Raw genomic sequence first — 15,232 nt, 5'->3', positions numbered from 1 at the left:
TTGACATACATGCACTACCAAATGTAAAATGGATGGCTAGTGGGAAGTTGCTGCATAGCACAGGGAGATCAGCTCAATGCTTGGTGACGACCTAGAGGGGTGGGATATGGAGGGTGGGAGGGAGGCTCAAGAGGGAGGGGATATGGGGATATATGTATACTTATAGTTGATTCACTTTGTTGTACAGCAGAAACTAGCACAACATTGTAAAGCAGTTATACTCCAATAAAGATATAATAAAAAAATTCAATTTCATTTTCTATTCATATGTATACAGGGATGATAAGGTGAAACTCTGTATAGCCAACTCAGTTTTTTAGTCCAAAAGAACCATCTTAAGAAGAACTACCTTAAGAAAAAACATGTTGTACTTCTATAAAAAAATACCTAAAAAATCCAGTCAATGTTCCAAAATTCTTTTGTAACCCAGAAGTTGCTGGAATTTGGGAATCATTTTTCCCCATAGTAGCAATGCCATAAAATACTAGCTTCCCTGGTTAGTGCCCAAAAGCTTATTGAACCCATAATTTTGAAACTATGTATTTATACTAACCTGGATCCAGGCAACAGGAATGATACTGAGGGGAAAAATCATCTCTCCATTAATCTTGGGCATAGGACTAGCCATGTACAAGATTTTAAAATATGGAATTTATCACCAATGCCATTTTGAGTATCTACAAAGTGTCAGCAACTGGGATAGATGTTTATATATGTTAGCTAACGTATTTGTCATAGCAACTCTTCCAAGTGGAGATTATTATCCCTATTTTATACCTGAATAAAATGGATACAAAGCGTAATTTATCCAAGTTCATACAGCTACTAATTAGTTAGAATGAAAGCCCAAATCTGCCCTACTTTAAAGCCCATGCTGTTTCCAATATACCTTGTTGTTTTTGGAATCCTCCTTCCCTCCCAAATACACACACACACTCCAGACCCCCAGGGTCCTCCTGCTTCTGTGGAGCCCCTACCAAAACTCTGTATTCAAATCTGCCTTGTACCCCATAGTGCTCCCTGCTCTAAAATTACCCATTTCCACTGTCTCAATCCAAACTCAAAGCCCATTTGTGCAGCTGACCTTAATTGGGTGTAAGACAGAGATAGTCCCTGCCAGCCTAGAGGTCTGCATTTAAGGAAAGGAATTTTCATGCGTGTGTGTATTATATAAATGTGTGCATACACATATAAACACACACACACTTATATATTTATGATCTTTTAAGTCTGACAACGCAGTGGACAATCAGGCCCACTTCAGGTGACTGCCCCTGAGGTTACTTCTCTTATACTATTCCTGTTGGGGTGCTGGGGTAAAACCTTGGAACAAGGACAAGAGTCACAGTGAGCAGAATTGGAAGAAGGTGAAAAACTTGTGTCCCACTTCACAATCATCTTTTGCCTGGAGCTTTATTGGCTCAGAGTTCTTGGGCCCTGTTCCATTTTTACAGGCTGCAGATGAGCTTCAGGTGGGAAGTTAGGCTCGTAGAGATCCCAGAGGATCCATGTGAGACCTGGCATCCATAGTGATTCCCTTCAGCTAGGGCTTGAGAGAAACCCTGAGTGGTGAGACCCTCTTCTTCCTCTTCTCTCAGAAAAGATTCAAAACTACTCTAGGGAAAGTCTAGGCTTATAGGGGTATGGATTTCCCACAAGACCAGGAAGCCACAAAGCCCTGGTAGATCTCCAAGGAAACTCTAAACTAGTTGGTTCCTTGCTGTCAACCAGCTGGCAGCTTCCAAACGGTCCTCCTGACGGGTCCTGTGCAGCTGTGTTCTGGGTTTCCATATGGCCCTGCCAGAGGTCCCTCCCTTAAACAGACCTGGCTTCCACAATTAGCGTGCACTCAAAACAGGTTAGTTATGGAATACATTAAGTCCTAAAGGCCTCATGGGGCTATTGACACTTCTTTGCACTACTTCCAGGAACCCAGGTTATACTGTAAGTGTAAATTAAGGAAGTCTCACAATCCTAAAGCTCTGACTGGAACATGCAACATGACCATATCTTAGGCACCATTTTCCAGTGATTTTCTTGGCTTCATTTTAATGATTTTCCCACCCTGAAAGATAAGCTCTCTCTAATCTTAAAGTCATGCTTTAGAAAGTATCTCTCTCTTTCCCATTTTTGAATGTACCTGGTTCTGTTCCTCAAGGACAAAAATTGAAGACTGATCAGTTTTTTTCCTTTGGCATTGAAATCTTTCGGGAATTTATTTGCATTCACTTGGCCAAGTTATAAATACCATCCAACACCTATATCATGCCATTTCATTACTTAAAATAATAAATTGGTTTCACTTAACAAAATACAAAACCATATGAAGTCAGTCTGTGTACCCAATGGTTAGAAACATTTAGCAGCTGTTGGGAGGAAAAAAGAGATTCTGAAAAGGTCAGTCCGCTGTCCAGAACACAAGATCAGTTATAGATCACAGATCCGAGAAAACCTGAAATGTAAGTAGTTCTTTTTCATCCATGGCTTGCCTGGTATACCTAAAGAATCTGAGCTTTGTTTTGGTGTTCTTTCCCCCCCCACCCCCTCTGCTCTCCTTTCCTGTGAGGCCTGTTCCCTCGGGGCCTCTGGTCTTCACGGGGTCATGTTTCCAGCCTTATGCCTAACAACACAGTACCTAACACACAGGCCCTTAATAAACACCTGTGGAATGAATTTTGAAACCTGAACAAGGAAGACTATGATGTCAGGAGAAAAAACACAAGTCCAAGAACCAAGAAATTAGTTAGCTGAACACAATTTGATAATAATGACGGCAATTATATTTGGGTTTTAATGACTACTTTATATGTGCCCAACACTTTACTAGAAGTTTTTAAAATATAATCTCATTTTATTTTAGCCTAATCATCACAACATTGGGCAGGCACTATTACCCCTATTTACAGATGAATAAACTGAGGCTTTGAGACGTAAAGTAGTATGTCCATGGCCACATAGTTAAGTGTATATTAACTCGGATTAATATGTGTGTCTGTTGAATGCCATAATCAATGGCTTTTTTAACCCTTTTGATCTGGTCCTCCATTTTTTCATCTATTAAACATGGAAATTTTAATAGTCATTAAGATCTCTTCCAACTTTAAGATGTTCTAGATATCAGGTGACTACATCTCAAGAAAATTTAGAATTCAATGAGTTTCCCTTGTTGATTAAAAGCCTGCAAAAGACAAAGAAATGGCTCTCTAAAGTTAAAAATTTAGAACCCGTGAAAGGAAAGAGGAAAGGAACTTTTGGGCAGTTTGGGCTTTTCTAGGGTTTTTCAGATCCACCTAAAGCTAGAGTTAGCCTTGTCTTTTTACAGGAGTTATTATTTACTGATAACTTACTATGTTCCAGACACTATGCCAAAACTTGAACGTATTATTTTAAGGAAATCTCTAACAATGTCTATGAGATAGTACTATTGTTATTCACAATTAACAGAAGGGGTACCAAGTTTAACTTGCATAAGGTCACACAGCTAGCATGTGGTGCAGCTTGGACTCAAACCCAGATATGTTTAACTCTGAAGCCCCAAATTTTAACTTTGAAGTTATACTACTTATGCATGCTATTTTTAGTTTATCTATGTACATTTAATATTATTTATATCAATGTCATTTAATTCTTTTGGTCATTTATTTTGAAATAATGCCCCTGAGATGTAGATCAGAAATCTGCTTAGTTTGTTTGCTAACACATACACCAGTGCCACGTATGTGGTGACACTTACCAAGTATTTCATGATGCATGCCTTTCAGTGCAATTAAATACCTTTGGGTCACTCTCAGTCATATGCCTATGAGTTACAAACTCTGTTTCCCTCTCCCTCTAGATATTTCTTTCTGTCCAAAGTGGATAGATTAATAAGAATCAAAGAAAACAGACAACCACATCGATGTGGAGGTTTGCAAACTCTGACCTGAAAAAAATCTCCATAGAGAAAACATAACAGAAATCCTACCTCACTCAATGTGTTCCCACAATTCATTCTGTACTTATTAGAAGGGATTATTGACACTTTTAGAAGATACAATTTCTGAGACCCTGATAGCAAATTAACTTTGGTATCAAGAGGAATCCAAGTTAGTTACCCTCTACATTAAGACAGACTTATTTTCAGTTTAACTCTGACTTTTGTTACATAGTATTATTAATCTACTTGCATGTATGAAGTAAAAATTCACATACATTTCTCTTCTGCATTTATCTTCTCAAAGAAATGACCTCCAAATTAAGTTACATAGGAAGTGTGGAAATGCTCAAAACAGACCCATTTAAATTCTGTAACTTTTGAAGGGAGGAAGATATTTTAGAAGCTATAACTTTTTTGATCAAATAAGTATTAGTCCATTTTTGCTTTAGCCAAGTACACATTTTGTAAAAGAACACTAATAAGGTGTGCTGTTTTTCCCTAACCAAATTCTTCACAATGAAATCCAACTGCAATATTCATTTAGAAATTTGATAATGCTCTCTTGTGTGAGTTTTAGGAATATTTGAAGCCCCACTGCATATAAATTATATCATGGAAAAGCTGTATAAATATTCTGTTATGGCACATGCTGTTCTAAGGATCTGTCAGGATTTCCTTTATACACTCCATTTTGAGTGGTATATAAATCAGATGTAAAAATTCATGTTGGACTGAAATTCAGCACAAAAGGCCTCCTCCAGAGGCAAATGCTTTTTTTCAAAATGTGGTTCGAATTATGTTGGTCATTTTTAAGTTATAGAAGTACAGAAAATGTATTTGTGGTTTTGAAGGAGAGAGATTTTTTCCATTTTTATAACTCATTAGGAAACTTTACAGGCCTTTAGACCATTTTGTGGTTTAGCTCTTCTCAAGTTTTTCCCCAAAGCAATATTAAAACTTGAATGGTGTCGGCTATGAATCCAATGGTTACTGTTCTGAGTACAAATGTGGGTATTGATATAGATCCAGTTATACATATCTTAGACTAGGAGAAGTTTCAATAATATCATGACTGGGATAGATTAGGCCTAGCAGTTATCCTTTTTTGTTCTTGCTATCAAGTCAAGTTTGCTCTCTCAAAGGAATCCTCTATCTTTACCATAGTTCAGCATGTAATGCTTGTAATTTTAAAGCTGCTTTTCTTAACTTGCAGAAAAATCCAGAGTTAAACGCTGCTTCTTTTATGAGGTCTTTGACAATAAGGCTATGCCTTTTTTAGGTTTCACTTTTCTCTAATATATAGGGCAACTTGCAGCATGTATATTAGATATTCACAGATGATGATCTTATTTGTAAAGTATTTAATATGTGTATATTTATGTATATAAATTAGTTTATTAAAAGAACTTATTTTATCTATATAGCTAACATGTTGCTGAGTAATTTCATAAACTAATAAACTATTACTTTAGCACATAGAGATTATGATTATATTATCTCTCAATAGCATCAGTTAAAACCTGAGAAACTTTTGTTTGGCCTAAGAAATGTAGCATATCTCACAAAGTCAGATAAACCAATCTTTCAGATGACTTTAAAGGATAATGAAAACAGAAATATTTTATATGATTGAATTGCTTCACCTACATTATATTTAGTTCATTAATGCATTAGAATAACACATTTAGTAGTTATTATTTATTGCTGTATAAGAGATCAAGGCATTAAAGCATAAGAGGTTAAAAACTTCCCAATGTAATTCTTTATGTTTTTATTTAATTCCACTTAGAATCTGGGTGTCTTGATTCTTAATACAGTTCCCTTTTCATCATCTTACACTATTTCTGGTGCAGTTACTAGAATCCTTGGGTCTAGTGACAATTATGGTGGACCATCCAGAGGATAATCAAACATTCGCCTGTGGCTGGTAGAGCAATGTGGATTTTTCCCTTGGGACACTCTGAGGAGCAGGAGACATCCGTCTCCTCTTGGATGTTTTATCTACTCACCTACTGTCATGGAAATTAGCCAACTCTACAAGAGAGAGAATTGAATCCTCAGTTTTCTTTATTTTTTACATTAACAGGAGAGTAAGGTTACTAATGAGGGGTCATATCCCAAATCTCTAATCTATAAAGCTAACATTCTTATTTCTATTTGGGTCATTTTCTTATTCTGCTCCATTTACTTTTACTAAATTATACTACTTTGTGTTCTATAATGTTACATTTGGTTATAATTATAAATTTTTATGAGTAATTCATGCATCACTCATACACTTCTGTCTTTCTCTTAGCTTATAATTAAAGTCATAGCTCTTCCGATTTAACTTAATATGTATCACTCCAAACATCCCTGTATGACTCAATCAGTCGTTAAAAAGTTCGTTACAGCTTTGAGGAGAAGTCTATGAATTTCTGAGCACTAGATACATATGGAAATACAGTTTTATGTTAATCAGATATGTTTTGAAGTACGGCAAAAGTATTTGAAAACCACTGAAAATAAATATACATTAAATGACAAAATAAATAGTTTTATATGTTAAGAATCTAGATTCCGTGGTTTGAATTTAAGCAATTTATAACTCGCTAGGTAGGCAATATACACATTGCAGTCCCCCTGCCATCTGTTACACTATACCCATATTTTTCTTACATTTGGAGGAGAGATGACACAGTGCTTTTATTTGAATAGCACTGACCTTATTAAAGCCTAGCACCATTGTTTTATACATAACAAAAATATATTTTTAAACAGAATGGCTATTTCTTACAACCAGTGAAATAATGACCTTAAATAACCTTAAGATTATAAAAAAGTAAGGAATGTAAGATATATCCTCACCTTGATTTTACCTTTAAGCAGCCTTTTATTTGTCTGTTAGGAACTTCTTCCTGTAGTTTTCCAGGCTCCAGCTCTTGTTCTTTCTTTTGACAAACCAGTATATAATTTGTGCCATTATTATTTGACCAAAATGTACCAACAGAAGTTTCATAACGTATACAAAACTCAACTTTACTGCCATCTTTTTGATAAGGGGGAACCAATGAAATCTTAAAGGAGAATTGGTCAGTTTCACCATCACATGAATTTGGGACATATTCTGCTAATATGTCATAATATGTCTGCCAGTCATCTAAGGACATTCTCACATATACTAACTTCTCAAAAGAAATATTCAAAACTCGAATAATGCCCTTCATACTTGTAGATCCAGGAAGATACTCAGTTGATTCCAGTATCGCTTTCTGTACTTGAAGTTGTTGCATAAGGTCTTCTTTTGAAGAAGGCAAGTCAAATAGTGGAGATAAAACATATTCTTCTGTGTGGAAAATGTCCTTCATTAAGTCAAAATCAGTTGAACCACTCGGAAATTCCCAGGAATCAAATTCTTTAACAGACACAAGATTGAACCCAAAGTTGTCAGCAAATGAAACTCTTCTTGCGCCTGAAGGTGGAGTGTCCAGGTAAATGTCTTCAGATGAATCAGAACCTCGTCTGCTAGGTTGAGGGGAAAAACCAGGTCTGAAGGTAGCTTTAACTTCTTCATCTTCAGAAAGAGAATCAGATAAATTAGGAACTTCTAAATGGTTATCTTTGCTAATCTGACTAGGTTCTTCAGAAGGCTCCATTGGGCTCTCTGATATCAAATAAGAGAGAACTGTACAACTAGTAGAGGCTGATACTTGAGACACTGAGGCTTAAAATAAGTATAAGGTTACAGTTGACATTGCAGAAAGGAGTCAGCTCTATAAATAGGTCCGATGGCGTGTAAACTATGCTCGCTTGCCTCCAAAGGCCTTTAATATGATAGCATCCTTGTTACTCTCACCAGCATGTTTCAGGTTCAACTCTCAGTTTTTAAAGTTGAATATGTTTATGAGTTCCAAAGAGACATCTTAAATCATTTTCTGCTGGGTTCAACAATCTGAAACTTTAGAATAAAAATATTATTTTAACCAGTTGATATTAAAAATGAAAACTTGAACCATTTATTTTAAAAGACAATAAAATTAGTATCACAATACTAAATACGTAGTTTGAGCTAAATCCATCCATTGGAGCAGGCAAAGGAAGACAGGAGAGAATGAGAACATTTATAGAACTGGAAAGATCCAGTGTCTAGTAATAATGATAGCTACCATTTATCATGGACTTATATATAATGTGAATTCTAAAGGGTTAAATAGAGGTGCTGGGAGTTCTGAGGAAAGAAACATGATTTAGATGGAGAAGGTATCATTTGAAATAAACCATGAAGGGTAGGTAGAATATATACATGCAGGGTTGGAATGAGGTGGATTTTCCAGGTGGAAGAAATAGCCTAAGCCAAGGACTAGAACAAATAATTAGTCAAATCTGTTATTTTAAACATTATTGTTTCTTTCAATTAAGCCATGGAAAAATACAGACAAGTAATGTTTTACTAACTTGAAAATATAAGTGGGCAATGATAAACCTGGCCCAGGAGTAAAATATTTATGTAGAATAAAATGTTCATCTTTGGCAAATTGCCATTTTATGCCCACAGAGCAGAAGTTAACACCATGACATGTTGGGGTTCTATGTGAGTTTTAAAGTGTGAGCAGCCTGTTTAGACTCTCATATTTTTTTGTATTAATGTAAAACCCACTTTGGAATTGGCAATTGGGAAAAACCTTAAAAAATTTAAACATACATATGCTTTGACCCAGAAAATGCTCCAGCTATGAATTTGCCCTATCAGTAGGGATAAGTATGCAAAGATAAATATAGATATATGTTCATAATAGGATTGGATTATTTTTAAAATTCTAGAAGCTATCTAAATATCCATCAACAGGGAAATGGACAAATAATGTTACACCATTCAATAGAATGTTTTATAGTCATTACAAAGGATAAAGTACCACTTTATGTGTTGATATGGAAAGGCAACCAAAATAAATGGCTAAGTGAAGAAAGGAAAGTGTGCACAAATATGTGCATAGAAAATTTCTGGAAAGACACAAAAGAAACTATTAGCAGTGGTTATCTCTAACCACAGAGGTTGAAGGTTCTAAGGGAAAAGGACTCATTCATTTCAGTTTATGGTCTCTGTACTGTTTGAAATATTAGCCATGAGAAAGGTTTTCTTTCAATATATCTTCAACTCAATAAGTATGAGAGGTGATTATTTTTTTTAAAAAGAGAACTCAATAGCATAATTTCTTTAAAATTACAGCTTTATAAATACATTATAACTTACTGAATAATTTGAATTGCATACAATAGTGGATCAAGAAATTATTTTTGAAATTAAAAATAAATAGTGTCTAGGATAAGGGAATAAAATTATTTAGGCTTTACCACATAGCTAGAATGGGTGATGACCACGTGGATTGTTCAAGAATGGAAAATGGCTGTGGAAATGACTATCCCTTGCAAATGTAATGACCATGAGCCATGAGTAGCCATATTCCAGTGTACCTAAAATATGTCATTAGCTAGTCAAGGAAATTCATAACAAAATACTCCATAGAATTTGTAAATAATACATACAGTCATATAAACAATAGAATAATGAAAATTTGCAAATATAATAATGTACTAAAGTAGTACATCCAGGGATTATAAGCAGAGACATGGAGATAAAGACCCCTTGTTTTGTACACTGGCTGTGACACTTACTAGCTGGGTGACCTTCAGAACGTTGCTCAAATTTTCTTACCCTAAGTTTCCCTGATTGCTAAAATACCATGTTAACAATTAAATGAGATGCTTGCTAAAATGTTTAGCACAAAACTTATAGTAATAGAAGCAATCATTATTTTTATTTCTATGTATGTTTGTGAAAGGTTGATTTTAAGATACACCGATAGATCAGATAGATAGATAGATAGATAGATAGATAGATAGATAGATAGACGGACAGACATAGAGAATCTACCTATACAATATTAAGTAATGGTTTATAATTTGCTTCATTTTTGTCTTTTTTTAAAGGCTATAGTATATAGCATTTAGCTTTACAAGACATAAAATAGCTCTACATTAGAAAATGGTCCTGTATTTGAGCTTAACTTTCCTGTTCTTAATTTCTCTTCCCACAGAGCAATACTCCCTTGATATGTAATAATCACTACCTATCTTTTGCAGTGTATAACCTTTGTATAATTGTAGACGGTTGACATGTTCCGCCTTAGTCACCACTTAGCTAAAGTAGAGTGATTTCATCTTTTCAGTCTCTTCTCACATGTCAGTCCTTTGGCACTTCTTATCATTTTGTTACTCCTCTGTGAACTCCTTCCAGCTTGCCTATATTATTCCGTTAATGAGCTGCCCCCAGATGAATGCAGTAGCACAGATCGAGTGTCTCTGGGGCATGTAAAGAAACTACCAATTTCAGCCTTGTGACTTGGTGTTTGTATCAGTTAAAATTCACATCTCCTTGCTTTTTTTCCATATCATAGATCAGACCAATATCTCATTTTCTCATACTCACTACTACCTCAATTTTAACGTGACTTTTACCACACTCTTCCTCAATACCTTAGGTATACCGGTTTTATCAGAGTTATGACTATTTTAAAAATTTATTTATTTGTTCATTTACCAAACGGCAGCTCAAGTTTCCACACATTCCACTTCCTTTGTATTAATCAAACATTCTCAACGTTACCTTTAACATAAAAGGCTCTTTCAATCAGGATCCCTGTAAATAAGAAGTAGATGTCATGCTCAAAATAAGATAATCCCAGGAGGGCTTATTTACAAGGGTCTATTTATAACGTGTAAATGCAGAAAAGCCACAAGGGTTAGTGCAATAAACTGGTGCCAATCGCATCAGAGCTGTTACATTCCTCAAGGGAAGAGGAAAGGGGGCAATCATCAAAACTTGAAAGCACAGAGTGCCATAAACTATATACCGGCCTGAAGGGGATCAGTGATCTTTGGTCAAGGGACACAGCCAGCTGAAGATGACCTTGCCAGGAGTGATCCATGGGCAAAAATACACTGAATTCACTCTTCTCCTTTCCTACACTATCCTGCCTGGGCTACCCATTGGCCAGAGGCTATGGGTTCTATTACAGTTCATTCAGGTCAGTCTCCCAGAGCAGAGAGCTGGGTGGAAAAGGGTGAAAAAAGTGGTGAGTGGGTTTGGAAGAGCAAACAAAAGATATTGGAGATTAAGATTTTGTAGTTACTTATCTTTATGTGCTTATGTGCTATATTTAAGCATGCGTATGTGTTGCTCTTTCTTCATACATATTCCATCTCAATGCCAACTGAGTTTCTATTACCTGATCTTTTATTATCCTAGCAAAAAAGTTCAAATATCTAAGATCTTTAAGCTCTGATCCAGTGGAAGCCACATAAGAAATATTGAGCTTGTCCATGGATGACTAAGAAAGAAATGATATTTTTGAGATTAATTATAACGTTGCATTCGTTTCCCTTGTTAGCATGTCTTTGTCTGCAACCTAAACTCAAGAAAATTTTGTCAAAAGAGAACCTGGAACAGTGATTCTTAACAAGAGATACATAGTAAAAATCACTGAGTGAGATGTTCAGACTCCACAGGCTCAGGTGCACTATCAGGTCTACTGAATGTGAGCTTCCAGGTTGATGATGCCCCGCAAGTGATTCTGGTATACAGACTGGTTACAAGGCATGATCCCCATAGGGTCCAGGACTTAGGTTCTAGTTCGAAAGAGATGTAGCTATCATACCTCAAGTACCACATGCTTTTTTTTATACAGAGGCTATAAGACACTTTTACCAAAAAAATGACATAAAAATTTAGTTGAGTTTCAGAGTATCAGAACTTTAAGGCATTTAGCAATCATCTAGTCTAGTCCCTTCATTTTCACATAAGGAAACTGAAATCCAGAGCAATGAAGGACCCCATCATTTGATAACAGAGCTGGGACTTGAACTCAGCTCTCTCGTGCTTTCAGTCCTGTATTCTCCATATTATACCATCCATACACCAATTCGTAATTAACAAATTAATCATTCTTTGAAAAATAGTCATTAAAATTCGTTTGTTCTAGATCTAGTTTATTTTTTTAATCAATTAACTTCTGTGAACTTTCTTTTTTCCATTTGTTGAAATATCTCCAGAGGTGTCCAGATAATTTTTATTTGTGGCAGAGTCTCTCAACCTTTTTTAACCTATGCTCCTTTGGTAAATATAATATCTTACACTGTTTTCTCTTGCTCCCTCAGAGACTTTGCTATACTCCTATTTGGGAATTACTGGTCTCAGTTATAAAAATGAATTATATGATCTCTTTAGAACTAATATTGATATTTATTATTTTAAAGGACTGTTAAAGGGTCCTACTTCAAACATAGCTTGAGATGCAGATTTGTTCATCAGATCCCAGTCATTGGAAAAAAAATCCTTTGAAAATGTTCACATCTACCAATAAAGCATATCCAGATAAGTCAGCAGAAAATGAAAACTTTGCCAGATGAAGGTAAATTTTTAAAGGGATCTGTCATTTATTCCATGGAGAGGTGAATAATTCAGTATAGTTAATTGATCATGTTATGGCAGAAGGGTTTGCCACCGAAGGCAGCATCTAGATTCTTTAGCTTAATTTATAAAAGAAAAACTAGTAACATACTCAATCACCAAGTGCTTATTTTATATGGATTGTATAATGTGCTTTAATCTCCTTTGATCAAAATAAAGGCATATAAGTATAGAGTAGTTTTAGAAATCTAGAGTTTTAAGGACAGTTAGCAAGCAAGCATCAGGGCTACCCCCTTCATTTTACTTATGAGAAAATTGAAATCTAAGTGGTCAACTGGATTCTTACCTTGGGTTGTGGGTGATTTCATCATTAACCTTAGAAGGAAAGCATATTGTAAACTTCTGAAAGACAGATACCATCTGATAATATCTTAGTAAATTGTTGATTGACCCATAAAAAGCATGCTCATAGTGTATGTGTTTTGATATTAAAAAGTACAGCTAAGCACATTGCACTAGGAGTAAGTAGGCCTGAATTCTGGCGTCACGTTTATCACTAGGAAATTGTATGACCTTGGAAATTATTTACCTGCTTTGTATAAATGCCCAGATATTTATTTAAGATCTCCTCAAAACTTGGGAATCTGCAAACCCTTGAGCCTTTTATTTTGAAAGTTGCCATTTGTATGTGAAGCAAACATACACTGACTTCCTTCTCTGTGCCACATACTGTGCTAGAACCTAAGGCTACAAAGTTAAATATAAAATATGCAATCTTTTCTCAATAGCCTAGCATCTAGTGGAGAGATAGGCAACAATAGATACCCTTCATCATAATATAGCTCACTTTCTTGCCCTAACATCCTTAGTCATTGATTGGAAAATTTGGGGAATTGGTTTACAATATTCTTCTCTTTGTTGTGTTAGACGTATATTGTGTTAGAATTGGACTCTTGTCTCGTAGTCAGGTTTTTAAATTCTTTTATCTGCAGCCAGGACCGATCTATCCCTTTTTTTAAAGAAGTTCAGACTCCACATGCTACAAAATACTGATTCTTGTGGCTGCTATTTACTTTGTTAATTTTATTGACTATTTTTTCAGGTACTCTAGTGTTAGAATGTTAACCGAAACTGCTCTGCTCAATTTTCACCCCACATTTTTCCTGTAGGTGAGGGAATCAGCTAAGAAATACTTAGGAGTCCACCTGAGAGCTCAATATCCCTTGGTATGATATAGATAGCCCTAGCTTAGAATTGCTGCTTTACACAATTAAGAAAAGCAAATTCAAGGGTTTTTCCCCTAATTATGTTAATGTGAATTATCAAAAAATTATTTTAAATATTAACCTAATACTTAAAGTTATAAATTCTAGTAGTTAAATTTTAGATAATGTTTATCTAGATTCACTCTGACACATTTGTCATATTTTTCAGACACAAATGTTTATTTCATTAAACATATTTAATGGTGGAAGTTTAATAAAGTGGTTAAGAGTAAGTTTTGGAGTCAAACAGACCTGGTTCAAATGCCTGCTGTTTTTCTTATAAGCTTTTTGCTTTGGGGCAGGATGTTTAACTACTCTGTGCCTCATTTTTCATTCTATGAATGGAGCACAATAATGCTTAAGTCATTGGGTTGTTGTAAAGATTAAACTAGAACTTGTGTATAAGCAGTTGTCAACAGTGACAAGTCTATATAAACAATAAAAATTGTGTATATCATTATTGTTATTCTTGCTGATGCTAACATTGCAATATTTTTGATCATATTAACATACCTCCATTCTTGAGAGATAATACAGCTGTGGGATTTGAGAACACAGTGTATGGAGATGCACTGCATATGTTCAAATCCTGCTTCTGTTTATTAGCTGAGTGACTTTAGGTAATTATTTACCTTTCTGTGCTTTTATTTCTGCATCTGTGCTATAAGTAATACTAATAGTTCCTACCTCCAAGGGTTGTTACAAGGATCAAATAGTTAATGAATGGAAAGCTTATGAAGCAATAAAAAATATACAATTATGGTGGTTAAAATTTACAAGGAAAAAGATCACTTGAAACCTCATCATCTAAATTATGTGACATGATATAAGTGTTAGCTAACGCTATGGTGGTAATCATATTGCAAAATATAAATTTATCAAATCAACATGTGCACCTTAAACTTGAACAATGTTATATGTCAATTATATCTCACTAAATTTTTAAAAATCCAATCATCTAGTATAGTCATTGTGTATTTTTCTTACATTTTTCTTCATGACAGTTTCATGAGGAAAATTATCCATTTTGTGTACCACTGTATTTCCATATATCCCATATTATGTAAAACGGATGAGTGGGTGTATGCGTGGATGGTTAGAAAGAGAGATGGATAGCTGGATGGATGGTGGATGAGTGGTAGGCAGAATGAATGACTTCAACATAAGCCATCATCTTCCTGGAATTCAAGTATACCTTTTATTACTATTTCTGTACTTCTGCAATATAGTAAAAATCAATGTTTATAATGTAAGATCCTGAAGTAACTTCTAAATTATTAAAAATAATTATTCATATGTGGAATATGTGGCAATTCTCCATCTGCCAAAATAATTTGTTAAGCAGAGTACTCTATTCTGTGTTCAGGCTGGATATTTCCCGTAGTAAACAGAATGTAAATACCAGTGCATGTGGTTGGTGACGTTTTATTATGTGCACATCCAGATAAAAGCAGAAGAAAGAATTGCATTAGTTATTTCGGATTCATTTTCTACTACACTATTTTAGAGGTATATATTTTCTTTCCACTGAGTCACCATAGGTTCAGACCACTAGAAGCCTTTTGCCTTCTTCTCCACTTCATACTAGTCCTTCCTTGTAGTCGT

At 35.1% G+C, this 15,232-nt stretch overlaps 1 protein-coding gene across 1 annotated transcript in view; it reads right to left on the bottom strand.

Moving 5' to 3' along the window:
• PPP1R3A (protein phosphatase 1 regulatory subunit 3A) overlaps positions 1-7,575 on the bottom strand; it is a 38,758-nt gene extending 31,183 nt beyond the window's left edge. The window contains exon 1 of the mRNA XM_007195107.2: positions 6,764-7,575. Within this exon, the coding sequence (XP_007195169.2) occupies positions 6,764-7,551 (788 nt within the window). The 5' untranslated portion in view covers positions 7,552-7,575. The remainder of the gene's footprint in view (positions 1-6,763) is intronic.
• Positions 7,576-15,232: the final 7,657 nt, after the last annotated feature.

Source organism: Balaenoptera acutorostrata, chromosome 7 (assembly GCF_949987535.1).
Source record: "Balaenoptera acutorostrata chromosome 7, mBalAcu1.1, whole genome shotgun sequence".
NCBI lineage: Eukaryota > Metazoa > Chordata > Mammalia > Artiodactyla > Balaenopteridae > Balaenoptera > Balaenoptera acutorostrata.
Note: the sequence above shows the minus strand (reverse complement) of the source record. Positions and strands in the feature narration are given on the sequence as shown.